Source organism: Onychomys torridus, chromosome 16 (assembly GCF_903995425.1).
Source record: "Onychomys torridus chromosome 16, mOncTor1.1, whole genome shotgun sequence".
NCBI lineage: Eukaryota > Metazoa > Chordata > Mammalia > Rodentia > Cricetidae > Onychomys > Onychomys torridus.
This window is the reverse complement of record NC_050458.1, coordinates 47,696,247-47,723,232: the sequence shown is the minus strand read 5'-3', so window position 1 is coordinate 47,723,232 and position 26,986 is coordinate 47,696,247. Positions and strand designations below refer to the sequence as shown.

At 53.2% G+C, this 26,986-nt stretch overlaps 2 protein-coding genes across 4 annotated transcripts in view; one reads left to right on the top strand and one right to left on the bottom strand.

Moving 5' to 3' along the window:
- The window catches only part of Tcf20 (transcription factor 20), a 157,802-nt gene that overhangs the window by 40,243 nt on the left and 90,573 nt on the right, over positions 1–26,986 (top strand). The window contains exon 1 of one of the 3 annotated variants that reach the window (XM_036207909.1): positions 12,249–12,425. The exons of 1 other annotated variant lie outside the window; for it this stretch is intronic. The gene's annotated coding sequence lies outside the window, so the exon portion shown is untranslated. Of the gene's footprint in view, positions 1–12,248; positions 12,426–24,244; positions 24,560–26,986 lie in introns of those variants that run through there. One more of the 3 variants, XM_036207907.1, reaches the window with a different exon arrangement.
- On the bottom strand, positions 18,461–25,768 carry LOC118596721. Its single transcript, XM_036207602.1, has 3 exons — positions 25,656–25,768; positions 24,801–25,230; positions 18,461–19,824 (listed from the first exon to the last, which is right to left on the bottom strand). The coding sequence occupies exons 1-3, from the start codon at positions 25,766–25,768 to the stop codon at positions 19,726–19,728; spliced, it is 642 nt and encodes a 213-aa protein (XP_036063495.1). The 3' UTR covers positions 18,461–19,725.

The window sequence follows — 26,986 nt, the reverse complement described above, 5'->3', positions numbered from 1 at the left end:
TGGGGATCTGATGAGAAGAATGCTAGCTAGGAGCCCTGCTTTGCACCTCATCCATGTAGCTGTGGGGCAGTCACTAGCTCTCCCTGGGCATGTAGAAGGGGAACTCGTGGCAGTACCATCTCCTAAAACTTTGATTGAATAGGGGTAAGAAGCTCCCAATGCTTTGTTTTTTAAGAACATATTTTTATTTTTGTGTTTTTTTTTTTTTTTTTTTTTAGCTGGGGATCGAACCCAGGGCCTTGCGCTTGCTAGGCAAGCGCTCTACCACTGAGCTAAATCCCCAACCCAGGAACATATTTTTATTTTTAATTATTATGTGTATATGTAATTATCTTAGTGTGGCATTGTGCATGTGAATGCAGCGCCCCAGGAGGCCAGAAGAGGGTGTCAGATCCCCTGAGCTGAGGTCAGGTGATTGTAAGCTGGGAACTCAGGTCCTCTGGAAGGGCAATATGTTGCTTTTAACCTCTGGACTATCACTTCAATCCCACCCTCAAGTGCTTTGAATAGATATGAACATCTGGGCCGAGTGTTCATGTCTGCACCCCATGTCTGGTCTTGAACTCCACACTCAAAGATGCACGAGGCTCCACCCTGTCCAGGTACCTAGGCCCGCTTGAGCCAGTGGAGTGTCAGGGTTGAGGCACAGGTTCTGGTCTCCAGCCTTTTTGCAACATGCTGTGTGGCTCTAGGTGAGTTATTGCCCCTTTCTGAGCTCAGCTGCTGCGTCTGATAGTAATGGCATCCTCCCTCCCAGAGGAGTCTGTGGTGGCACCCGGTGCGGAGTAAGTGCTTGCTCAATGTCAGCTGTAGTGGTTGCTGTTTTTATTATTATTTGACTTGAAAATCTCCTGCTCCACGTGCTGCTTCCACAACAGTTGCTGTTTGTGAAAAGCTGAGCTGAATACATGGGGACCCAGCAAGATTATGTCCCCGCTCCTTGCTTAGAGCTGGCATTGACAGGGCCCCCTTGAATCTCTGGTGGGAGGAGGAGCTTGGCCCCATCCTGGTGGCCTGGCCAGGGCCCTGTTCAGGGGCAGGGGGTCTCAGCCCTGCCTGGCCTGCCTCCCGGCTGACAGCTCGGGCACTGCGAGCTGGCTGCCAGCCAAGCTGCTTCCTCTCCCGGCTGGCTGCCATCCAGGGCCTGATGCCAAGGGGCCGGCTGGTGGGCAGCAGCTCCATCATAGTAGGGCTGTGATCCCAGCCAGAAGACTCCAGTCAGGACTGGGTGTCGGGGCCATCCCACCACCCCTTGAAGCCCCGGGAGAGCTGAGCACAGCCACACCCACCAGCTGTCAGCACTGCCCCCAAGGTGATGTTTCTGCAGAACTGAAAAGCAGATCTGAGGGCGATGTGGTAAAGAGAGCACAGCTTGGGCAGAGGGTCCATGGAGCAGTGTGGAGCCTCCTGCAGCCTCTGTGTTCACATCCAGAGAATGGAGCCAGTTTAAGCCTTGTGGCCTATCTCATGGGTGGTTTAGCATGTCCTTGTGTTCAGGGCTGTGCTGGGAGCAAAGGATGGAACATCCTGGTGACTGATGGCGAGACAGGGAAAGACAGGCTACTACCGAAGATGACGATGGTGGTGGTTGCCTGGCAACCCCAGGCACTCACTAGGTACTATGCTGAATCTTAACAAATATGAATTCAGTAGCTCTCAAAACCTGTATCTGAATTAGGGACTATTCTTACCCCCAGTGTGTGTATAAAGAAACATATCCACTTACAGCTAGTTCAGGGTCAAGGCAATCCTAGAACCCCAGTAGGCTGGCTCCAGAGCCTGTACTCTGCGTCTGAGGCTGGACTCAAAGCCTGTATTCTAGGTCTGAGAATGAGAGGTACTGGCCATTCCGTTTGGGTGCACAGAGGTACTGCTGGAGTATTGATGAGTGGGAGATGACTTTTGACTGAGAAGTTCAAGGTGGGGGGGGGTGTCCCAGGAAGGCTTATCTAGGGCCTGTCACCCATCACAGAGGGGCATAAATGCCAGATCAAAAGGCTGAAAGGGACCCATGACCGGGTGAGCCCAGAGTAGATTCCATGGAGCAGCTGGGCTGGCTCACAGGGTGGCTGTGGAAAGAGAGGATTACAGTATTGTATTAGGGTACAGGCAGATATGGGCTTCTCTTTGGATGTTATCTTTGCTCTTGGCTATGGTTGTGGGGGTTTGTGGGCCAACTGTGGCACTCCCTCCTGCTCAGTTCTGCCCCCCACCCCCGGTTGTCTCCTCAGGACAGTGAGGCATCATTATTTGGGCTCTTGAATATCTGTGGTGGGTGATGTTTTAGGCCCACCCTCCTTAGGCCTTTTGGGTAGCCCTGGTCCCACCTATGCTAAGCTGTATCCCAAGCACACTGCGTTGCCTAGAAGCTATGGTTAGCACACAGGACACCATTTTTACAGCCGCCTTTGTGCACAGCTCCTTCATTCCATATCACAGGGCAGCCAGACCCTCTGTCTGACACCTTGTAAAACTGGACAGTCCAGGCTTGCCGGTGACTGCAGGCTCGGTGTCTTCTGTTCACTGGAGATGTGTCCACTGTGTGGTTAGCCATCACACTCAAAGATAAAATCACCAAAGTCCGCCAGGAGCCTAACTGGGTCTCTAGCAGTGACTGATGTAGCCAGTAGGAATTCTAAATCCTGTGGCTGCTGGGCCCAGCACCCTGGACAGCACCGGTCTGGCCCTGCCCTCTCCCCAAGTCAGAGGGAGGGCACTTCACCACCAGCCCGGCCCGCGGTTCTGCCACGCCCACCCCCATCAGCCTCCCCAGGCCTCCCCTCCCGCTCCTGGAGTCTTTAGTCTTCGGCACAGTCTGGTAATTAAAAACCTTCAAGGGGGACTTTATTGAGTTAGCATTAGTTATTTTGTCAGGCTGGGAGAGCGAGAGAATTATCTGTCCTCCGGGAGACGGGGGCTGGGCGGAGGCCGTGGGCTGAGATTGGCAGGTGCCCGCTATGTGCTTGTGGCAGGCGCTGGGGCCAGGAGGATGCACTGAACCGCAGGCGCCAAGTGAGGGGGTTGGGTCGCGGGCCTTTCTTTACCTAGAGGCTTACCTTGCCCCATGTGCCCACTGCCCAGGCCCTTCCTGGCTCCTGGATTTACAAAAAAGAAAGCCCCTTCCAGAGCCAAGATAGCTGCAGGCTCTGGGGTAAGGGACCCTTCTTCACAGACCATTGGCTGTGGGCTAGGTCTCTTCCCTCTACAGGCCAGAGCTTCAGACTGGAGCTAGCCAGTGGGCTGGTTTGAGGTGGCCCTGACCTCTCTGTCCACTACTTTCCATAGCTGGAAAATGCCTTTTACAACCAGGTAAGGTCCACCTGGGGTGTATGCAGCTTTGATCTTGGGCCAGCCCCTCACCTATCTGCCTTCCGACTCTCACTTGTGAATATAGGGCAGCAATCCCTCCCTCTCCAGGGTTGTTCAGGATCACTAAAGGAAATCGAGTGTGTGGTCTCTTGTGCTGGACCGGCACAGTTCTTATCCCCCTGGAGATGTCCAGCCCCAAGGACGGAACCAACAGCTGTCCCTTCTGCCTGTCATTCACTCTGTGACTAATCACTCTGACTCCTGGTGTGGTCAGCCCATATTTCAGATGAACAAACTGAGGTTTGGAGCAGTAAAGTGGTTTTCTGAGTCAGCCAGGAGTAGGAGGTTGGGGTCAGATCTGGCTCTTTCCTTTGACCCAGTGGCCCTGGGGCCAACAGTCTAAACAATGGGATCTTCTGGGAAAACCACCTGGGAAGAGTAATAGCTGTCAGCCTGCCCCAGGTCTTGGGCCTGACCAGGAGGCTGCCTCCTGGAGATTGGGCTCCTCTACCACTCAGCTCTCAGGCTATGTCCTGCCCCTGTCTTGCTCCATCGCTAAGCCGGAATCCCTGTCCCCCATCCCAACACCAACAAGTCCCAGACCCTGCCATTCCTTGTGGGAAGCGCCTGGCTAAGGGGATGTGAGATCTGGAGCCAGGCCTGAGGAGATTGGAAGGGATGAGGAGGAAACCACGTCTGTGCCGTCCATGGTCAGACGCGGTAGCGCTCTCACGGAACTGGACCTGCTGTGGCTGAACTCAGCAGCGCATGTACCAGAGATGCAGAAAGCCAGAGGCACAGAGGCATTGGCCTGGAAGGAGGAGGAAGAGGCCTGAGAGTCTCATGGGACCCTTGTCTTCTCCCATGTCTCCTGCGTGGTACTTTGAAACCTGAATAGGCCACTTGATTTCCAGGTTCCTGCCCAAACCTTCCTCCTCTGGGAAGCCTCCTGGGACTTGCCGTTCGCTGCCTGGGATCCTATTACCCACCGTGGCTGCAGCTGACAGGCGGGGATATTCCCTCCTGGAAGGCAGGCGTGAGCCCTAGTTGTGTCCTCCGTCTCCAAGTGTCTGAGTCTCGTCTCCGCTTCAGATCCCTTGAGTCCAAAGCAGGGAGACCACAGGAGAAGATGAGGGCAGGAAGGTTCCTTTGAATGCATCCTTGGTCCCCGAGCACCAGGGCCTTGGGTGGAGCTGGGCACAGACACACAGATCTGGACCTGGAAACCATATGGTGTTGCCTTCTTCTACCTGTGGAACCTGGATGAGCTCCCACTTGGATGAGCTCCCACTTGGGAAATGGGGATATTTACCTAGACCCTGTGACGCTATGGCCACCAGCATGTGAGAGGGACCGGTGCATGCTCATTTGTTTCCTAGCCTCAGTTTCCTTATCTGAGAAATGGAGAGAAACCTTTTGGCTTTCATGTGTTCATGAAAGGTATAGTAGCATGTGAGAGGTGTCAGATACCATGGGCCCACAGGGTGAGGGGGTCAGCTGCTGTCCTTCAGCTGGGACTTTGCTGGATGTTGGGGGTTGAGCCTCAGAGCCAGGGCTTGTCCTGCAGGTCTGCTGCGTTTGCTCTAATCTTCAGTTCTGATCTGTACTGGAAAGGAACTGAGTTGAGCCCCCAGGCCCTCAAGGCAGCCCCCACCACTGGCTTCTTTTGAACTGGCCTGCATTCCTGTGTTCTTACAGGCTGTGCCTCTGGCTTCTAGTACTGGGCCAGAGTTAAGACCAGGTTCAAGATGCTCCTCTGTCCAGTGGACTCAGGGCTCCACCTTCATCTGGCCTGGCTGTGGAAAGCAGGTGCTCACTCAAATGACCTGGGTCTGGGTGTCCTCTGCCTCCCCGGATACCTGCCCAGCTCCTTCTGTGCTGCATTCTGCTACTGGCCACAGTGGATTCCCCAAGAGGCTGTATACACTCCTCTCTTGGCAGGTGCCATCATCCATAGGTGGCACCAGTATCGGGTAGACCATCCAAATCATGCTGCTAAGGGTCACCGTGGAGATCTGGCCAGTCTGCCTGAGTCCAAGACCTGTGGCTCACCAAAGCCTTGAGACACTCATCTGTCTACTGTGCTCCAGATTGTAGTCTGCAAGTCTGCCTGATCCACACTAGTTCCTGACTCCCAGGCTGTGGAGCGGGGCCCCTGACCCTGCACCTCAGGCCGCACAGTGGCCTTCAGTTTACTTTCCTCCCTGACCGAGCGCAAGGACTGTGGATTTCTGGACTCCTGGGCTAGGCACACGGTAGGCAATTGATCAATTCTTGTGCTTGTCCGATAGGCATATGGGAGCTAGCCAGACCTTAAAGGATGTTTCAGAGGGAAGGAACTGGAATCATAGAACCTGCCGAAGAGAACTCGGATTCAAGTCCTGGCGGCCTGAAGGCTGACCTGATTGGGACACTTGTCTGTCTTGTGTCCATTTCCTTAAATGGACATCCTGAAGCTGCCTCCCATGGTCGATTTGAGATTAACCACCTGAAAATGTGGCTTTTCACTGCCATGCTCTGGGTGGCCAGGAAGTCTGCCTAGTCCCCAGGTCCCCTAGGATGCTCAGCCCTGCTTTGTAACACCAGACTTACCAGGAGCTCTTTAAAGATAGGCCAGTGTCTCGGACCTCCAAGAGGAGGCCCAGTGGTCAGTGCTTCCTCAAAACCAGTCAGCCCTGGACAGGCAAGTGCTCCTTCTCCTTAGGGACCACCCAGCTGTTACAAGACTTCTGCTTCAGTTCCCTCATTCCTTAGCTCCTGGCATTACCGGTTACACTAGAGTCTTGAACTAAGCAAGGGCCGGCAACAGAGCCTGGCTTCCACAGACCCAGCCTGCCCCCTCCAGGTCTCAATTAGCCCCATAGCTGAGACATCGCCAGAGTCTCCTCTGCCACCCACGTGTTCATATTTCAAGCAGATGAAAGATTTTTATTCTTTTTGTGTGTGTGCTCCCCCCCCAACCCGCCCCCCCAGGATTAGCTGGTCCCTGGCTGCCCATTTGTCAAAGCATTGCTGTGTTTGAGAGGACATCAGAGAAACTCTGCTGTGTGGCTTCTTGGGGGACCCCGAGCTTACTGCAGGTTCTAGGGCAGGAGGCTAGGGGTCAGGACTAAGGGGAGAGAGGCAATACTGGGGGCAAACCTTACCACAGGCAGGACCCACCACTACTCTGGCATTGAGACCTTGACTCGGTTTTGGACCACTGGTTCATACTTGGCCAGCCTGGTTCCCAAGGGAGGGTTGGGGTCTGGCCCAGCTTCCCGCAGGCTCCTGTCCCCCTGGCCAGGCCTGCTCCCCTACCAGCAAACAGCAGTGCAGGGGGCGCATGCGTGCGGCGGGAGTGAGCCGGCTGTGGAGAATTAATATTCCTGGAACATCGCCCCGGCCGCCTGCACACGCCGAGGAGAATATTACGGCGATTAGCGCTGGGAGTTCGGCCTGCACGCAATATCTGGATGGAGAATTCGGTGTGATTAATCTGGCGCTAAGTAGCAGCCTCCGGGGTCCGCGGGGCTCTGGCATGTTTGGAATGGGAAAAAAGCTCTGGAGCGCAGAGATTCTTTGGGGGGCTTTTTAGGGGTCTGCCAGGGTAGCAGCTGTGCCCGGGGAAGGCTGTAGGCTCCTGATGGCCCTGGGTGAGCAGAACACCCCTTGTTTGTGGCTCTTGGCAGGCTGCCAGCCCACAGAAGCATGCCATTCAAATTTGCAGCCCACTGACACCCCAGCCTTTCTCTTACTATTACGTTCTGGGTCACAAATCCTGAGTTGCAGCTTTCCTGCACACTCTAGGTCACCCTTTCTGGCTTCCATTTCCTCATCTGCAAAATGGGGGTGCATGCTTTCTTTTAAGAACTATTCTTTTCACATTTTATGGAGGAGGAAACTGGCAGTGAGCATTATTTTAGGAGTGGTGTTATGCTGTCCAGATGTTGGGGATCATGGTTAGTAACACTACAGAGAACCTGACCGTAGCAGCCATCCATTCTTCCTCAGGCAATGACAGATCTGTTGCAGGAACCTTGGAAGAGAGTACTGATTATCTTATCGATCGTGATCTATGGCCTCATCTGTAAAATGGGTATAAAATAATTGCCTCCCTGAAATGGAGGCCCACGTAAGGACATTTGATTCCTGTTGTACCCGCTTCATTCTGGGCAGTTTTACAGCCTAGCCTTGGACACTGGTGGGCGCAGGATTGAAGCTGGAGGGGTGAGGGTCAGGAGAAAGTTGGCTGGCCTCAGTGAGTGCTAAGGCTGGAAGAGACTTGATGTTTTTCTCCGGTGTTCACTTAAGAGGTGAGGAAAGCAGAGATGAAATGTTTGTTAAAGGTTAAGCCAGATCTTTGGTGTTGAGGATCACAACCTTTGGAGCCAGCCAGACCTGACAAGTCTTCCTTTCTCTGAGCCTCAGTTTCTTGACTTCCAAAAAGGGGTAGCATCCCAGCCTTTTGGGATGGCAACAGCCTTTTGGGTCTGGATCAGAGTAGGTGCTCAGCTCTTAGGAAGAAAGGTCTGGGAACTCCAAAACCCAGTGCATACAGCTGGCCCACTTCCTCTTTCCCAGGGAACTACTTGCCAAAAGCTCTTGTGGTGGCAGAACCCAGATGTTATGATGTCTTTTCATTCGGTTGCTTTAAGCCCCTTGGACTGAACATTTCCAAATCTGTTTTGTTGTTGTTGTTGTTAGTGAGAGAGACTGTAGACCTCCAAACAACTTATCGTTCTGTCTAGAAGTGGATACCGGATCAATTGTCTTCATTCTCCTTTTCCCTTGCAAGCAATGTAATGGCCTTTGAAAGGGGGTTGGTCTGTGGTCTCCCAGCAGTAGAGTGGTCTGTGGTCTTGAGCAGCTAAATTTGAAGTCAGGCTTTTCAGAACTGATTTTAGTGAGCTCTAAAGCAGCTGGGTACAATGGCGGTGCATTCATGTTGACATCTCAGTGTCTGGAACAGCAGGAGCTCAAATAAGCACTGCTTGAATGTATGCATGCATGCATGTGTGATCTGATGGCTGGGTGCATGCATGTGTGATGTGATGGAAGGGTGTATACATGTCAGATGGGATGGGTGGGTGCACACGTGTGATGGTTTGGACAGGTGCATGCATGCATGCATGGGATAGATGAGATAGATTAGGTGCATACATGGAGGATAGGTGCATGCATGCATGATGATTTGGATTGGTGCATGCATGCATGATGGAATGGGTGCACATATGCAAAGGGATGGATGAGTATATGGATGCCTGATAGGATAGGTTCATGCATGGAGGATGGGTGCATGCATACATGATGGTTTAGACTGGTGCATGCATGCATTATTGGAGTGATAGATGTGCACATTTGTGATGGGTGTGTGGATGGATGCATGATGGAATAGTTACATGAACAGAGGATGGGGTGGATGGGTACATGCATGCAGGATGGGTGTGTGCATATAGCATGAAATGGATGCACATTCTGATAAGCAATAGAGTGCATTGGTTAAAAACACTAACTCTGGGGTTAGAGATTTAGCTCAGCGGTAGAGCGCTTGCCTAGCAAGTGCAAGGCCCTGGGTTCGATCCTCAGCTCAAAAAACAATACAAAACAAAACAAACAAACAAAAAAAACCAACAACACTAACTCTGAAATTAGCTTAGAGTGGAATTCTGGCTCTGTTCTTTATTAACTGTGTGAGTTGGGCTAATGTAGTTCAGTTATTTGGGCCTCAACTTGCTCATCTGTAAAATGGTTGGACAAGATGATTCTAGCATCCCTCTCAACTCAGTTTCCTTGATGTTGGCCTTGATCATCAACAGGATGCCCGGGATAGGGGCTTGGTGCCCTCCAAATCTTCCAGTTCAGCCACCATATTTCCCCAAATCCAAAGCTCCAAAATGAATGAGGTTGGGTGCCTGGGAGCTGCTACCTTAGAAATGAACTCTGTTGCCGGGCAGTGGTGGCGCACACCTTTAATCCCAGCACTTTGGAGGCAGAGGCAGGCAGATCTCTGTGAGTTCGAGGCAATCCTTGTCTACAGAGCGAGATCCAGGAAAGGCGCAAAGCTACACAGAGAAACCCTGTTTTGGGGGAAAAAAAAAAAAAAAAAGAACTTTGTCGTTTGGATTGGGTGTCCCACCATGCCCATTCATTTGTTCCCACCTCTCTTTCCTGGACAGGGTATCCTGACTCAGCTTACTTCCTCTCCTCCAGGAAGCCTTTCCTGGTGCCTGGTCCATTATTTTCCATTCTAAGTCCCTTCTCTGTGTTTCTGCTTTTGCTTGTGGCCTCCCTCCACTCATGCTGACTCAAGGAGTCGTTAATTGCAGGCATGCCCATGCTTTGGAGGACTACAGGGTCTACACATTTGTTGCATTTCTACTCAGTGCTAGCCATGTGTCTGTAGACATTTTGTTTGTATTTCTTGTCAGAAACCAGAGTCTCAGGAAAGTAGAGGGCTGCCCTGCTTCAAGAAATGGAAAGCAAGGTATGGTGCAGTTTTGTGGAAGCCCCGTCTGTGTGCCTCTGATGGCACACCCTTTCCGAGGCCCCTTTGCAGAGGTGCCTTGTGGGCCCTGATCAGATAAAGCAATGAAGGCAGCTAACCTTGATCTGGCTCCAGCTAAGAGTCCGGAGCCTTCTGAACATTTTGCTTCCCTTATCTCACACCATCTCACAACCATAAAAAGGAAGCTCTAGTCTTCCTCCTATTTTGCAGGTGGAACCTGTGTGGCTCAGAGAAATTAAGTAACTTGCCTTAGATCTCACAGAAAGGAAATAGAAAAAGCCAAGGTTTAAAGTCAGATAGTCTAATGTAGGTGCCTGCCAAATTGAATTAGAATTCTCTAATCCTTGATTTCAGCTGCCCTTGCCTAGGTTCCTCAGTGTCTGTTTTTTTTTTTTTCTTTTTCTTTTCTTTCCTTTCTTTCTTTCTTTTTTTTTTTTTTTAAGGCAGGGTCTCACTATATAGCCTTGACTGGTCTAGAACTTCATATGTAAACTAAAACTCACAGAGATCCACCTGCTTCTGTCTCTAGAGTGCTGGGATTAAAGATGTGGGCCACCATGCCTGGCCAGTGTGTGTTTCTTAAGTGTCCACTATTTGTAGGCACTCTTGACAGTGACCAGAGGACAAAACTAACCTGTGTCCTTGGCTGAATTTGAAGCCCCATTGGGGTAGAAGAGGCAGCTGAATAGGCAGAGAGGGTCAGCCCTCACTGAGACCCTCGGGTGGACACTGCTGTCACTGTTGATATCTTCACATAGGATGAAATGGATTCAGAGGAGCCAGGTGGCTTATCTGTGGTCACAGTGAGTTGGAGGTGCTAAGATAGGAACCTGAGCCCCTGTCCAACCACTAAGTCTTGCTGCCTTCCAGGATGCAGTTCAAGAAAACATGGAGAAGCAGCATCTAAGTCGCTCTTGGGGTGGGGCTTCCCTGTGGAAGTGATATCTAAGTCAGGATCCTTGGGTAACAAAGGAGGGCTGGCAGCAGGGAGAGCGGGTGTCCCAGGCACAGAAAACAGCAAGTGCAAAGGGCCAGAGGCCGAGATCCTAATCAATAACCGTGTTCTAGGTTTCTATGCTGGCACTTACAAACACATCGTTTCTGAGTGACCAGTTTAGCTGGAAGTTTACTGGATGCCCGCTGTGGATTCTACACCGAGTCAGACACTCTCGCATGCCCTTGATACAAAAAGCGTGGTGGCAACACTAGTTCCAGGACTTAGGAAATGTCAAGAGGCATGGGAATACTTTTTAGATGATAAGGAGAAAATAATTGGGGCTTGGGGCCTGGCACACAGTAGGCTCTCACCAAGCACGGAAGAAGCTCAGATGCATGTGTGGGCTGAGGCTGATGTAGCAGGTAGCCCAGATGCCGTGTGGCACAGGGTAGGGTACTGTTGGGAGTTAGTAGATTGGGCCTGCAGGGTTTTATTGGGACCACTGCCAAAAGGGAGCAGTAGACATTTGGGCGGGGGAGGCCTCCACTCGCTAAGCCTAAGCAGGTTTGGTTCAATGTGGCTGTGGTTCCCTGTACCTGGGGCTACTTTCTGGGCCTTGGTTTCCCTTTCTGAGTAAGAAGATGGGTACTTACCTCTCAGGTATTGTCATGGGGTTAAATTGAGGGACTGTGAAGTACCCAGTACCAGGCCTGTATATAGTAGGGGCTTACTCTCTCAGAGCTAGCACCCCTACTTAGACACTGAGGGGCAGAGTTCCAGAACAGACTTCCTTCTGCTGCCACCCCTGAATAGGGGGCTTGGAACTGCTCTGACCTGCCACTGAAGCCACCGTGTGTGTGTGTGTGTGTGTGTGTGTGTGTGTGTGTGTGTGTGTGTGGTTCTTCTTCTAGGTATGCCCCTCCCCCACCCCGGTGGCCTTGCCTAGCTGCTCTCCAGCGGCTGTACCAGCCTTACCTCCTTAGTAACTCCTGGCTCCAAGGTTTGGCCATCTTCCTGCTGTGCAGCCTCAGGAAGGCTTATCCCCCTCTGAGCTCACTAGGTATAATGGAGTCCTCTTTGGTCTTTGTGATCACTATCCAAGGTGCAAGCGCCAGTTCCCAGCACACAGTAGGCATGCTGTGAGTGGGCATACTTGCCTTTATCCCTTGCTCTAAGCTTCCATTCCTCACTTGCAGGGGGCCATCCACTTGGGGGCCAATTATAAATAGACACATAATCACCCCTATCTAGAGAGATAAAACGTATTCTTTAGAGATGAGCCAAACGCCCCTCCCCTTACCCCCCCCCCCCTCCAACGTTGGCACGCGCTCTCCGCAGTTGAGGGCGATGGAGGGATCTGGTACTTTCTCTTCCTCCTCCATCCACCCATGCCTCCTCCCTGCTGCTCCTCCATCTCCACCCTGCAGAGGTGTGATCCGGCAGGGGCCGTGATGTCAGAGGCTCAGCTGATGTCACCGCCCCGGCCCTGTGACTTCACTTGCTTGCTTGGGCAGGAGGAGCTGTGAAGAGGCTGACACTGAGAAGAGAAACTGCCCCCCTTTCCTTTTTCTTCTCCGTTTCTCGCTTTCCCTTCCTCCCTGCCTCCGCGGGGGGTTGTTTTCCTGCCGGCCTGCGTGCTGTGGGCTGTCAGGGGGTCTGGGGCAAGTGCCAGGGGAGGATGCAGCTGCAAAGGTAACGGCGTGCGCGCGGGGCCTCTCCCACGGTCGCGAAAGTTTGCTCTGGCGTGTGAGGCGTGCCGGCTGGGCGCTGCGCCGCGCCGGCCCCAGGTTTCCCGGGGGCGTGCAGGGGCCAGCGGGCCAGGGACGGGCCAGGCAGGGGCCTCCTGGGCGGCCTTCACTGCCTTGTCCCCATCAAAGGCCGCAGCTGCTCCAGGGGCGGCTGCAGCTTTGAAACTGCCATAAAGAGCAATGGAGGGAGGGGAGTGCGGGGGATGCTCAGAGCAGTGCCCAGGAGGGCGGCCGCGAGAGGAGGGGTGGCCGGGGCTGCTGGCCGAGTGCAGCCGCAGCCGCAGCAGCAGCAGCAGCAGGGGCGTGAAGGGCAAGGCCCCGGGTCAGGCTCTCAGGGGCCAGATCCTTGTTACTGCCCCTGTCTCCTCTGGCCCAGCCGCCCTCTGTGGCTGGGACCCCAGCAGTGAGATGCAGAAGCTTTAGGAGGCAGGGGCTGGCTCCCCCCACCCCCCATTATTTCCTGACATATTCTTTTAGCTCCAGCATGCCATTTGTCAGTGGGAATGCGGGACAAAGGAGGGGGCAGTGGGTGGCCCTGCTGCGAGTTGGGCGCTGGGCAGAGCACAGGCCGAAGAGAAACGTCAACAATTAGGAAGCAGATCCAGAGCTCCGCTCATTCAGTCTGTTGAGGGAGCCGTCATTTTGTGTTAGCGTGTGTGTCTGAGGTGGGAGGAGGCAGAGAGGGGAGAATTGACAGGAGAAGGATTATGACATTGTGTTGTCTCTGTTTGTGGTAAATGCAAATTTGGCTCCAGCGGTTTCCTGGGAAAAGCAGAGGCAAGTGACCCAGGCCAAGGCCGTGGCCCAGACCCACCAAGAGAGCAGGTGGGCGGCGGTTTGGGATTTTATTTGTTCCTCCCTTTTTTTTTTTCTGTCTGGCGTGTGCTTCTTCCATCTATTTTACAGTGAAGAGCTGGAGATAGACAGGCCGGCATGGCGGGAGAAGTACCCCTTCCCTGGTTTTCCAGTACCTCCTCCTTCTGTAGGAGGCTCAGGCACCTCTCCAGTCTCCAAGAGTTTGCCCCAGGTCATTAGCTTTCCTTTTAGGCCCCCTGCCCCAGGCCAGGGTCACACTTTGTTCCTCCTTTAGCCTGGGGGTCCTGAGGTCTCTGAAGGCTGCTTTTGCCCACAGCTGCTTTCAGAAAGTGACCAGAGACAGCCCCAGACCAAGACTGTGGTGGACTGTGACCCCTCCATGCCTACTCCCTGCCAGCAGCGCTGCCCTGGCCTGCCAGCGTATGGTGGTAAGATGTTCTAGGACCTTGACTCTTCCACTAGGCCTTGGGGGTAGGGAGTGTGAGCCTTCTCTAGGCTGGGAAGCAGCCACAGCTCAAGGTTGTGGGCTGCCACAGGGTTCACAGGTACAGTGACATGGACATAGGGGATCATTCTGCTTGGAGAATGCTCTTAGAGAATGCGTGGAGTGCGTTTTACAAGGGCTAGGCTGTGCTCAGGTTCCACTGGGGGAGAGTTCTGGGCTGAGACTAAACTAAGAATCCTTTATAGTGGGGTCAGGGACAGGGCACCAGAGGCTCAGCTTGTCACATTCTGAACCTCCTGCTGTGGCTCACCTTCTAATGCGGTTTCCTCTAGAGTGGATCCCCCCCCCCCTTCTTATTTCATTTTTACCTGGTTAAGTCCTCTGGGCTCAGTTTCTCCTCCAGGGCTTGGGTCCTGTTCCCTCTTACAGCTCTGACCACACTGGGTGGCCTGTCTCAGTCCTCTGGATGCAGAGCCTGGGGACTGTTAGGGTACACCTACCCAAAGCTGATCATGGAGACATGTGCCTGGAGCTCAAAGTAGCAGAGTAACGGAGAGATCCCTCATGAGGTCGGGCCACTAAGACGCAACAGTTATCCCCCAGTCCTGTCCCGGACAGTTTGATAGGCCGAGTTCTCGTGGCCAAGCCACCCAAAGGATAAATTTCCCAATGGGGCTTGAGATGCCAAGATTGCAGCCCTGGTTATGAGGGAAGACACTGACTGTAAGCTGGGGTAACAGGTTGGGTGAGGAACAGCTGCCACATTGCGCAGCCTTAGGCTAGGGGCTTGGGCACCCTGATGGCCTGCAGTGTTCTGGCATTCCGTGGAACTGTGTGTCACATGGAAAAGGAAAGGGGGTATGGATGGGCTCTCCCCAAAGCTGTGGTGTTAGGTCCATTCCAGGCTGTAGGCTCTAGAGCAATATGGCCAGGGATGCTAAGAGCACAGGGCTGGCCCCTGGTCCCAGCTAGCCCTTCCTTGCTTAGATCCACAGATGGCCTGCCCCTCCCCCCAGGCACCCCCATTTGGACTGAGCCAGGCTGGAGCAGTAACCTCCCTGGCCCTTTGTCACTTTAACACAAGCTCTAGCTGTGTGACCTTGAGCAAGCCTCAGACTGCAGCTTTAAAAGGTAGTGGCCTGGGAGCAGTGATCTCTTTCTGTAGACTCGTTACAGGGATTAAGAAGATGGTAGGTCCAGAACAGGTGTTCAGCTAGTGGCAGCTGTAGCTATTAAAGGTGCCAGAAACCTGGGGGCAAGATTAAAAATATAAATAAAAATAAAAACCAAATGGACAAAGCCTCCCTTTGGACCTTGTTATTCTCCACAGGGCAATCAAGGAGAGGCTTCACAGGGAAGGTGGCTTCTTAAATTTTTGAAGGGTGAGTAGGAGTCTGCCAGGCTAAGGCAGAAGAGAGCATGCCTGGTGAAGGGAAGGAAGGGACCGGAGCTTCTACAGGGTGAGAGGCACCTGGTTCTTTCACAGTGGGAGCAGGGTCTAGAGGCAGGGCAAGCTGGACCTGTTGGCAGACTGGGCAGGTTACCCATGAATGTGTCATTGAAGCTCACCCTCAGATATGTGTATGTCTTAGACCACGCTCCAGACTCCTGCCAGCTTCTGCCAGGTCAGGCCCGTCAGGCTGCCTTGGGGTGTGGGGATGTGTGGATGGCTCCCCACTTGAACTCAAAGACTGCTGTGCATTTTCTTACTTTGTACTCTTCTTCTTTTGCCCATTGAGGATTAAACCCAGGGCCCTGTGCTGCGTTCCTGGGCCAGACAGTCCACATGCTCAGCTGGAGGGAACATTGCTGAGGGAAATGATTGGAGAATTTGGGGCATCTCCAGGCTGGACCCTGGGGTAACCTGAAGTTCCCACAAAGGCTGGGTTGCTAGTTCCCAGCCCTAGGTTTTACCAGCATGGTGGCACAGAAGGCTAAGGCCAGTCTGCTTGGATTTAGCCTCTGTGTATCATTCAGACAGGTCACCTGCCTTGAGTCTTTGTGTCCTGGGGTAGTAGTGATGCCTGTGTCACAGGGCTGTGATGAAGGGTACAGGACTAGTTCTCTCAGACAACCAGCTTAGGCAGCCAGGCTCTCTGGGGTAGGGGGAACTTGCTAACTGTTAGCTTGAAGAGAGCACAGGCCAGAGTAAAGACTCAGCATATCTGAGTGTCATAGCTGTGTATCAATTGCATAATCTCTCTGAACCTCAGTTTCCCTAGCTATGAAATGGGGGTGGTTATCATGCTGTAAGCTGGGCGGGCACTGTCTGACTGCGTACTTGAATAGTCTCTCCTTGCCCTGAGCTCTGTTAGGGCAAGGTGGCGGTATAGGTAGCCCAGAGCAGAAAGGCAGGAAAAGCTCTAGAGACGTGGCATTTTCTCGATGAGGCTGGCCAGTGTCCCTGGTTACTGTGGACAAGATCAGAGGGGAGTAGACTGCTAGAGTGTGAGGCCTGAAGACCAGCAAGGGCCCACCCACTCCTGCAGATAAGCCATTGGTTGGACACATGGCAGAGCCACTGATGGACTGAGGGGCCTTGAGCCTGGGACGCCACCATCCTGAACCTCCGCTTCCCTTCCTGTGGAGGAGAACTAAGACCTGCTTAGGTTTCCTGCTTCTCTGAAGGGCTCTGATTTTCCTGTTGCTGATTTTCTTGGATGGTTTCCATGTAGGCTGTGCCTTGGGCACTATCATCTGCCCACTGGTTTTTCCAGAAAGGATGTTTTCCCCTCTCATTCTGCAGTCAGCCTGGCTTGCGTACTATTACTCCCCACTAGCACTGTCCCTAGGGGAGGGGCCCAAGGGTCGAGCAGGGGAGCAGCAGCCAGGAGGCCCTCCGAGAGAACAGGGCTACCCAGCACCTTGGCATGTACCACATGTGAGTATATCCAGGTACAGGTACTGTGGGGTTTGGGAGCTGGCCACAGCTGGCTCTGGGTGGTGACACAGTGCCATGGCGCATCCCAGAGACGATGAGCAGAACCCCCTCCTGCCAGCACAAGCTTTAGAACCAGCCACTTGGCTCCACTGCCTCTGTGCTGGGTAGCTGTGGCACCTGACTTCCCCGGAACAGCCACTGTAGTGAGGCAACCCTCTGTAGTGAGCAATAATAATCTCCCAGGGATGAAAAAGTTGAGGGCTCTGGGGTGTAGGGACTTCATTGAAGAAGGTTCTTCTACCCATTTGCTACCAAAAGAGAGGAGAGACAGATTTTAATGTTGGGAGTCCAGAGGCCACTGATAGGAGGTTCAGAAGACACGAAACTTGGGATGAGGTCGCTACCGCAAGTCTGCAATTGCTTGCTGCAGGGATACAGTGACCTATCGGGTGTGTGGGAAGAAGGGGTGCTTCACAAAACTGTGGCTTTTCAGGAACACTCGTTCCCTCTGCCCCAGGTGCACATTCACACACACAGGGTCGCTTAAGTGTACTACAAGGGTTCAAATCCTGTCTCAGCCACTTGCTAGCTCGCAACCTCTGTTTCTACCCATCATGGGAACCAGTATTGGACCTGGCTCACAGCACTGTCGTGAGAATGCTGTGGGTCAGCACAGGCAATACACTCACATGGAGGCTAGTGCATGTGAAAGCTGCAGGCATATTTTCCTTTGTTATTTCAAGCCAGCTCATATGCTTCTGTTCGCTCGGTGTTGACTGAGTACCTGCAACATGCCAGGCCGAAGCCTCTTTCTGCCTCGGCTAAGCGGCCGGCCTTGGAGCCTGGGAGCTGAGCGTGCAGTTCTGATGCAGCAGGGTAGAGCTTCTGAGAATTGGTGTGCTGGCTCCCACTGCTGGTGTGACTGACATCCTGATGAAATATGTCAGTTGGAAACAGTTGTGAAAGAATGTCTGGGAAGTCTGTCAGCCCTACAGGAGGACCACAGGGAGTCTGAACTTAGGTCAGTGTTGTCTTGACATCCCACGGAGTCCTCCTTTCCAGGGCCTCAGTTTCCTCATCTGAAACCTCACCTTAGAGGTTGACTCTGTGGGATTCCTTATGTGGAATGTGCGTTGTAAGCAGCTGCGACATCTTTCATTTTTGTTTATGGTCCTTTACATGATGACCACGGGTAGATCCTGTGCAGTCCCCATGCTGGTACTAGGCATGGCCGCCAACGCATGCTCTGCTCTCAAGGGCTTCTGGAGTGCTGGTTTTGCTGAAACCTTTGGACTCTGTAACATGCAGAGAATGAGGAAGACTCCTCAGGCAACCTCATCCCTACAAGGGGATATGTAGTCACCTAGGTTGTGCAACGGAGGTTTCTGGACAGTTCCTTGTTCTGGGCACTGGGTTGGCAAATGGGGATGAAACTAGATGATCAGAAGTCAATACTGCCCTTGAGCTCAGCCCAGGAGAAAGGGTGGGTAAGATTACCCCCAAAGATCAGAGGCAGGAATGGAAATGCTTAAACAGAGCTTTGGCCTCTAAGAAGAGGTTCAGCCATAGGGCAACTGCAAAGGTGGATTAGAGGTGAGCACTAGCCAATGCCTTCTGCTAAGAACCCGTGACTCCTCCCTTCTTTTACCTTGGGATAAAGTCCCAAAGCCTTGTGACCTGCACCTTCCTGCAGCTGCACCTCCACTTTCTCCTGTGACTTGCAGGGTACTGCCTCCTTCCCCTTTTTGCTCTCCTTGCTTCCTCCTGCCTCAGGGCCTTTGCCCAAGCAGCATCTCTCCCTGGAACTCATCCAGCCTCTACATGAAGAAGCCCCATGGGACCACAAACATCGTGACAACAAGGACCCTTTATTCAATGCTCGGCATACCATACAGGCTCTCTCAGGGCTGAGTGAATGAATGAATGAACAGTTTAGGTAGATGCTCTGTGAAGGAGGCAGCATTTGACTCAGACCCCCAAAAGCAAGGTGTAATTTCAGTCTCTTCGAAGCAAGAGGAGCAGGCGCCTCTGCCTCTGGGAATTGGCCAGCACAGGACAGGGGCACAGCTTGTCTGGTTTGGCAGAGACAATGAAACAAGGGAGTGGAGGTTGGCAATGTGAGCTAAGCCAGGAGAGGGCTTTGTATCCAGGAGAGTGGGCCTTGAGAGGCAGCCACCCAGCAGCCACTGCAGGCAGTCAGGCCCGGGAAAAGCGCTCGGGGGGCCTGCTGTCAGTGGGCTGTAAGGATGAAAGTGGTTCAGGAAAAGGAGGCTGGCGTCAAGGACTGATTGTGAGTTGGAGAACTCCCGGCTCCTGCTGCTGTCTGTTCCCAAGGCATTCCACATGTGCTCTGGCAGCTGTCCTTGAGAGCTATCAGGGAGGGAGAGGCAGGGCAGCAATGAGGCTTCTCCCACAATGTCTCTTTTTCTGGAAGACAATTGGCTTGGTGGCAGGGCGGCCATTCCCCAAGTCACAGGAAGAAGGGGAACATCAGTGTCTCTGTTTCTGAGCCATCCTTGTTGAGAAGGGAGTACCTAACTCTGCACCCCTACACCCGGATCCTAGTGCAACATGGTGAGACCAGCCCAAGGTGGAATATGAGCAGGAACATTACTGCCATGTGTCCAGTGCCAAAGCCCTGGGATCCTCTTACAAGGCAGCCACTGTGGTCAAGAGTGAGGGTTTGAGGGGAAGGACTTGAGGGCAGCCTCTGGGTCCACCACTTAGTAGTTGAGCGCCTTTGGGCATCTTTCTAGTGACTTTGGGCCTTTCTAGCAATGAACTGGGGTGGTGCTGCTCTGGCCTCATGAAGGCTGAGGTTAAATGACACACACAGTCACAAGTCCCAGAAACAGTGTTCCTCAGGAAGCAGTGGCCGTTATCATGGCTGCGTTTTTTCTCCTCCGTTTGCATTCTTAGCAGGAAACTTGGGTTTCAGGCTTAAAAATGAAGAGCATGTCAACAAAACAGGATGGAACAAAGTCTTTTCCCAGCATGCCTCAGCATGTGGCACTGCCTTCCTGTGGCGCCCAGACAATGATGTGGCTAAAAGTCTTGAGCTTTCAAGCAGAAATAATCCCGATGGAAAGGAACCTCCCATTGTTACTGCATGATGAAGCGATGCAGGGGCTTGGCAGCCCTACTCGCCTGGGTCGGTGTTTTAGCTCGACCGGCCTCACTGCTGTGCCTCGGTTTCCTCACCTGCAAAAGGGAAGAACACTATCCACTTCCTAGGTTTGCTGTGGGCACTAAGTGAGCTAGTGCTTAGAATGTGCCTTCGCTAGCACTACAGTTAGGTCATCATTCATCTTGAACTCTGTAGCACTTGGAGCGACTTAGTGAAGCGCTCAAGCCAGAGGGCCGGGTACCAGTCCCAGATCTGCTTTTTGCTGGCTGCCTGACTTGGAACTAGTCACTCACCTCTCTGTGAGCCTATTTTCTGCTCAGTATTGTGAAGGTGGTGATCGGTGCCTCGCAGGCTTGTAGTGAGGAGTGTGAAACATCAGCCGGGGAAAGGACCCCATTATTCCCAGGAGGCAGGAAGAACTTGCTCCCCATGGCCCAAATCCCAGTTTACAGATAAAGAAGCTGAGACTCCAAGTCATTAGATTATTTGCTGAAGAATGCAGGCTAGTGAGACCTGGCCGGTCCCCATTTTTGTGACCTGGGTTGGTATTGCCATGTTAGAGGCCTCCCAGGAAGAGTCCAGCCCACAGGGACAGAAGCCGAGTAGAAAGCTGATGTCTCCTAGCTCCTGGTTTCAGGGTCCTCTTTGTTCAGGAAAATGAAGGCTCTTAGGCATGAGTTCCCCAGACTCAGCATACCCGTGGGGAGAAGCTGCTGCGGAGTCCTTTGTACTGTGCTCTCTGTCTGGTCACCTGGAGACTGGGCCTCCCAGCCCCTCTTTCTAGTCATCACTGAGCACTAGGAAGCTGGATGGTTAGAAGTACAGTCTCTGGGGGCCTAGGACCAAATTCCAGCTCTGCCTCTTTCAAGCTGAGTGACTTCGGACGAGCTCCTGACATCCCCCTACATCTCTACATCTCGGAGGCAGCCTTTGTGGGGTATGGCATCCTTATCAACCTCTTCAGGTTGTTCCTACCATTAGTCAGGTGATAAAAGGAAGGTTGCCCAGTACCTGGTATTCTCTGGGCTGTCTCATAATAACTGCAGGTAATTTCTGTGGACATGTTGCCTTTTCTTGCATAGGGTGCCAGACACCAAAGGGAGGTGGACATGCTCAGTAACAAATACAGACATACAAACAGCCCCGTGGGACCCGTGGGAACCACGACTTTGATCTTGGAGGGCAGAGGGGGAGGGGCAGGCTGGTGAGAGAGGATGCCATGAGACTGTAACAGACACGTTGAACCCTCACAAGATACAAGGCCCTGCAGGGTCCTCACCTAGTCTCATCACCGGCTACTGCTCTGGGCAGAGGTCTCTTGTGCCCAGCAGCGGCAGCAGTTCCTTCCATCTACAGTTTTCGTCAGCCCCATCCCCAGCTTTGTAGTCTTTCTTCACCTTGCCTGAGAAAGAACTGTTCATGGCTGAGAGCCTCAGAGACCGCAGGCACTTCTGAGAGGGTATGCCCACAGCAAGCTGTGCCTGTGGACCTGTGTGCCTGCGCATGGTCAGTACCTCCGGCCTCCGCCTACGGAAGTTACCTGGCTCGGGACAGGCATCTGATGTTGGGGGTTTCCCCTTCTGTAAGCACACACTGTTTGTGAGCTACTGCCTGGAAGTCTAGAGGTGAAGCCACAGGCTTATGAACAAGGATTCCAGGCTTCCCTCTTGGTATGTTGGAGTTGCTAGCAGGTGGCCCCTCCAGAGAGGAAGGAGAGTAGGGGGCCTGTTGATGGATAAAGGTAGGGCTGTCTGAGTGCTCAAGAAACTCAGCCAGTGCTGGGAAGGACACTAGCCTGCAGCTGAAGGCAGCCACCCTGGCTCAGCTCTCACAAGTCACTGATCTGCCGAGCAGGGCCAGTCTCTTCAATCAATCCATGCTGACAGATGGTAGCGAAGCAGTGACCTAGAGGCAGAAGGCTCCATTTGTAATCCCAGAGTGGCCCAGGTTCCTGGAGGAGGGCTGAGGAGTTTGTAATAAAAGCAGTGACACAGGGTTTCCAAAAGCCATCTCTGAGCCAGAGGAGGTGAGAAAGGATTAATTTTGCCTCTGGAATTGATGATACACAGTGATTCTGTTCAGTAAGTATTTTGAAGTGGACTGGGTTAGGAGAGATGGGGAAAAGGAACAGCTCATTTCCTCTGCTTTCCTTAAAGACCACAAAGTGGAGAAGGAAAAAACCATGGTGGATACATTTGAGATGAGGGATACAAAAGGTTGGGGCAAGCTGGGTAGTACGGTCAGGGCTGTGATCCCGGCACTCCAGAGGCTGAGGCAGGGGGACAATCATGACTTGAGGCCAGCCTGGGCTACATAGTGATACTCTGTCTTAAAATAACTCCCCCTATGAGGTTTTGAGTTGTAGGACTTTGGGCAGTAAATGAATTTATTTGCTCTTCATTTGCTCAGTTGTTGTAGTGGCCTCAAATTTACAGTGGTTCTCTTATTTCAGCCTCCTGACTGCTGGGAATACAGGTGTGCACCACCATGCCTTATGATGTAGCTAGATTTAACTGTGTCTGGTACTGCAAGAATTCTTTATGCAGCAATCTTTAGGTCCCCACGTACCTGTAAGCGAGGGGACACTAGGGGCTGCGGTCTGGCACTCAGGTGAAATGACCTATATTCCACGGCCACACACGGCACAGGAGTACTAACATCTGTCTGCTGGTCATGATTCCAGTGAACAGTTTCTCTCCATGGGATACTAGAAAGGAACACCGTAGGTCACCAGGGACTAATAGGGCCCAGGCAGACCTGGCTACAGAAAGGGGCAGGTTTCCATGTAGTGGTCACTTGCACAGCGTTCTGTTCGGGGCTGAAAACGGAGAGGAGGCGGGAACTGGGGCCAGCATCTCTCTGCATTCTTTTCCTGGTGAGAGCTGTTCTATTTTGTTCCCTTGTCCCCTTGAGACCGAGTGAAACCCGGGAAGAAGGGAGCATGGTGGCAGGAGTGTGAGGAAATGGGTGTCCCCTTTCTTCATGCATTGCTCAAGCAGCTGGGGGTGTCCTCAACACCTAGTCTCCAAGACACCCATCTATAGACTCCAAGTTTTTAGTACAGAAAACTTTGCGTCTGTCGACAGTCCCTCCCACCTTTCTGCAGCCCTGATATGAGCTGAAGCCAGGCTTTGGGCTCTTAAAAGCTTTAGTGCCTGAGAATCTGAAAATGAAACTCACAGTTAGAACAATGGGGAGAGCCAGAGGGCAGGGCCTGGCGGCCTATGCAGCTCTGCTCCGGAAGGGCTTGGCACTTTGCCTGGCTTGCATGCAAGAGGTGTAGGGGAATGAAATCCCCAGGAATAGTCCCGACCTGCATCCAAATCATCCCCCATTTGGTGAGATGGGACAGAAGCCAGGAGAAATCATTGCCTTTACCACATTCTCCTGCCAGGGGCTCCAGAACCACTCAGGCCCTGCCTGGGATCCGCAGACCCTATGTGGGTGGCCTGGAGCAAGTGGAAGCATTAACTGCTCTGGCTAGGTAGAATGAAAGGTGAAAGTCAGGCCTCAGAGAGCTGCAGACCCCAGACATATGAAATCTGGTCTCCAGACCACAACTGATTCCTGTCAGCCTCCATCTTATAAACCCAAAGCACGTTTGGGATCCCAGTTTACTCTCAGCTTGGGTTGCTTTAGGAGGAGAAGCCACATACTCCCCCAACATTAGAATCAGTAATTATCTTACTGACTTCACTTTGCATAACAGGGTGAGCACATGGTACTACTACCATCTACGAGACGGTGGTTCTACATGAGATCTTCTTGAGGAAAAAGAAATTGAGCCCTTTGCTCTGCAAACATCAGGGGTACCAGGGAAGGCTGGTTAGGGCCTGAGGCAGGGCCCTGGAAATCTCTAATCTGTAGTCCTGGTCCCGCCATGCAGGGGTGCAGAATCTCAGTGCCACTGCCCACGACTGGCATGGAAGTATCTCTTTTAAATGTGAGGCAGGTTGGCTTCCTTCCTTTTATAATGGAGGACACTGAGTAGCACATTCAGGAACACCCACTAGGCACCATGGGCAGAGACAGCAAGCCAGTCTGGTGTGACCCGCCTGGGCAAGTTGGACGACAGCAAAGCAGGAGCTATCCTGATGACCGCTCAACTAACTACCTAAGTTGCCACGGGCTTCTCCGCCTGCCAAAGGCGCGACTCCGGCTTCCGAGGCTCAGGGAGAACTCCAGAACCCCCAGCGGAAGGTCCTGTGCCACCAACTCGCCAGAAAGTTGTCTTGAGGGTCCCGGACAAGGTAGCCTCAAGCGCAGGGATGGAGGGAGCGCTGGGGCGCTTGGCCCCCCGACCGCCCAAGCCGGGGTCTCCGCGCTGCGCCTCCCGACGCTGCCGCACGCGGGTGGGCACGCGCGCCGCCCCGCCCCCCGGCCCCGCCCCCGCCGCGCGCCCCGCCCCGCCCCCGCCGCGCGCCCTCCCGCCCGCCCGCCCGCCCGCGCGCCGGGGCCCGGAGCCGCCTCATTGGCTGCGCGCCGTCACCTGACGCTCTGTTATTTCCTGTGTGTTGGGAGAATGGAGAGAAAAAACCCGGAGCCGAGCCGCCTTCGGCCCCTGCGAGGCGGCCACGGCCTCAGCCGGGGGAGCCCTCCCTGAGGCGCGCCGGAGCGGGGAGTAATCGAGCGGGCGCGCGGGCCGGAGCGAGCCTCTAGGGGCCGCGGCCCCGGCCCGCCCCGCCGTCGGCCTGGGCGTCCGAGCTGGAGGCGGTGGAGGCGCCCCCACCCCCACCCCGCGCCGCGCCGCCGCCCCCTCCCCTCCCGGCGCCGGCGGAGGCAGAGGGACGGGCCGGGGGGCTCCTGCAGGTAACCGCCGCCGGGCCTGAGGAAAGGGACGGCCGGAGGGGCCGGGACCGGGCCGCGCTGCGCGCCCTGGCGGCTGGGAGCACAGGTCGTGGCCCGGCCCGCCCTGCGAGTGCTGAGCCTGGGGAGTCGCCGAGGGGGCTGAGGGGACCAGCGTGGGCTGCTGCTGAGGGGGTCAACGGCCCGGCCCGGCGTCCAGGCTGGAAGGGGGCCGGGAGTGCTGGGGCTGCGGGCGGAGAGATACCTGCTCGTTGCGGCCTGGGGTGCAGAGGGGTCCGCGCTCCTGGCAGCCCCGCGGGGACCGGCGTTGCTGGCCTCTTGGCTGCGGGCTGGAGGCGAGGCCGGCGCGGTGGAGGGCCGGGCTTGGAGCGGGCCGGGGAGGGGCCGCGCCAACACCTGAGGCCATGTGGATGCGGCTGCCTGTCGCCTGCAGGCGGCCCAGGGCAGGTACCCGGCGGCGGCGGCGGCGGCGGCGGCGGGGCGCGAGCTCGGGGCGCAGGATGCACTTCCTGTGTGGGGCGCTCTCCCCTCCCCCGCCGTGCTGCGCAAGGCAGGGCGTGGGGTCCCGCCGTGTCCGCGAAGGCGCTCTAGGGGTGTGGGAAGGCGAGACTCGGGGTCTCTCGTCCCGATTTTCTCGGGAAAGTGGTGGTTTAAAGGAGAGTTGGCTATCCGGCCTGCGGCGGGAGGTGGAAGGTCTTGAGTGCGCCGAGATGGGAGTGGAATTTAGTGTTGGGGCGAGTGGCTTTCTCCACGGTTTGTGGGTGCGGGCACCAGCGTTGCTTGCCTGTCTGTATCAGACCCCTTTGGGGTCGGATCCGAACTAGGGATCCCCCCCCTCCCCTCTGCGTTCTCCCAGAGATTAGATGACTCTGGTAAATGCTGTAAAATGGATGGAATTTTTGAGCTATTATCTAACAGGCTGATCTTTGAATGATAATTGGACCCTTATGCTAAGAGCCTTAGTGAAGAGTTTTATAAAAACGTCTTACGCGGAGTAGCCGTGGCGGCTGGGGAAACTACTAAATTCCAATCTAGGAGGCCAGGAATGCACTTCCAGCTTGGCCACCAAATAAACTGTAGCCCTGGGCATATTCCCTACCCGCTCAGTGCCTCAATTACACTTCTGTTAAAGACTCCCTTGCAGGCCAGGCATTTCGAAGGTTTGTTTGAGTTTGGCTTGGTGGTTCTCCCACGGCTGTTTCGTGCTCTCATTTTGACCATAGCAACTTTCTGGGGGGAAAAAAAAAGCAAGATGTGACTTACTGGATTGAAAAGTAACTTGGTCCGGGTAGTTTTCCCTCAAATCTCCAGTGCTTTAATGTGCTTCTGAAGAGAACATGCACACTATTAATAGCAGTCTAGCCTATGTTGAGTGAATTTTATAGTCTTTCTTTGTGGAAGAGTTTTCAGAAAGACGATTTTGGGCACTGGCTACTTGGGAAATGTGAATAAGATGATTGGGTCTGTTTTTATTGGAAGTCCTTTCCATGTTGGGAAGGGATGCTATTTCAAGTACTTTTAGGCACTTGGCTAACTTGAAATTTCAATTTTGGTCTTCGAGTAGGGATGAAGAAGAATTTCATGATGTGAGGTAGTAGGCTAGTAAAATTAACATCTACCTCAGGATGCAGTAGTTATTTATTTGCATCCCCTGTTTATTCCTTAATGGCAGCGGGATGCTTCCTGGCAGATGCTAAAGAACCCCAATTAGTTTCACTGGTTTTTCTGGTGTGTGAGGGCTGTGGGCCATATGTTTTTTGCACGGTAAGTTCTTCTAGACCAGCCTCAGATTTTGCTCTTGTTTTAGACATTTAGTAGTGTAATATTTGAAGGACATATGCTTAATATGGTGTCTGCACCTTTTAAAGTTTTTATTTATTTATTTTTGCATTTTAGTCCTGACTGGCCTTGAACTTTCAGTGATCCTTCTGATTCCAGATTATATTCACCTGGGGTTATATAGGTGCGTGCACTACACCCAGATCACCTTTTTGTTTTGTCTGCACAATTTAAAAATGGTCTTAGCATGGATGGGGGAATGGGCTCATAATGCTAGTCTTGTATATGTGTTAATAGAGGTTTTCTTTCTTGTATATTAACATCAAGCCTATCACATAAGGAGACACTTATATGACTACACAGATGAATTACTTGAAATTTTTGAAAATAATTCTGTTAGGATTTGAATTATGACCTTGTGTTTAATGTATGATTTGTAAAAGTTCTAGCTACTCAAATTGGAAGCACCTGTTACACTCAAGTGTATATTTATTATGTCTGTTTTATAGTAGTTTTTCTTCATAGGCTATAAAACTTTAAGTGAGGTGATTTTGTGTGTGTGTGTGTGTGTGTGTGTGTGTGTGTAAGTGTGTAAGAGAAGACCTTACACTGGTAAGATATTAGGAGATTTTCCTTTTTGGTGTTAAAATA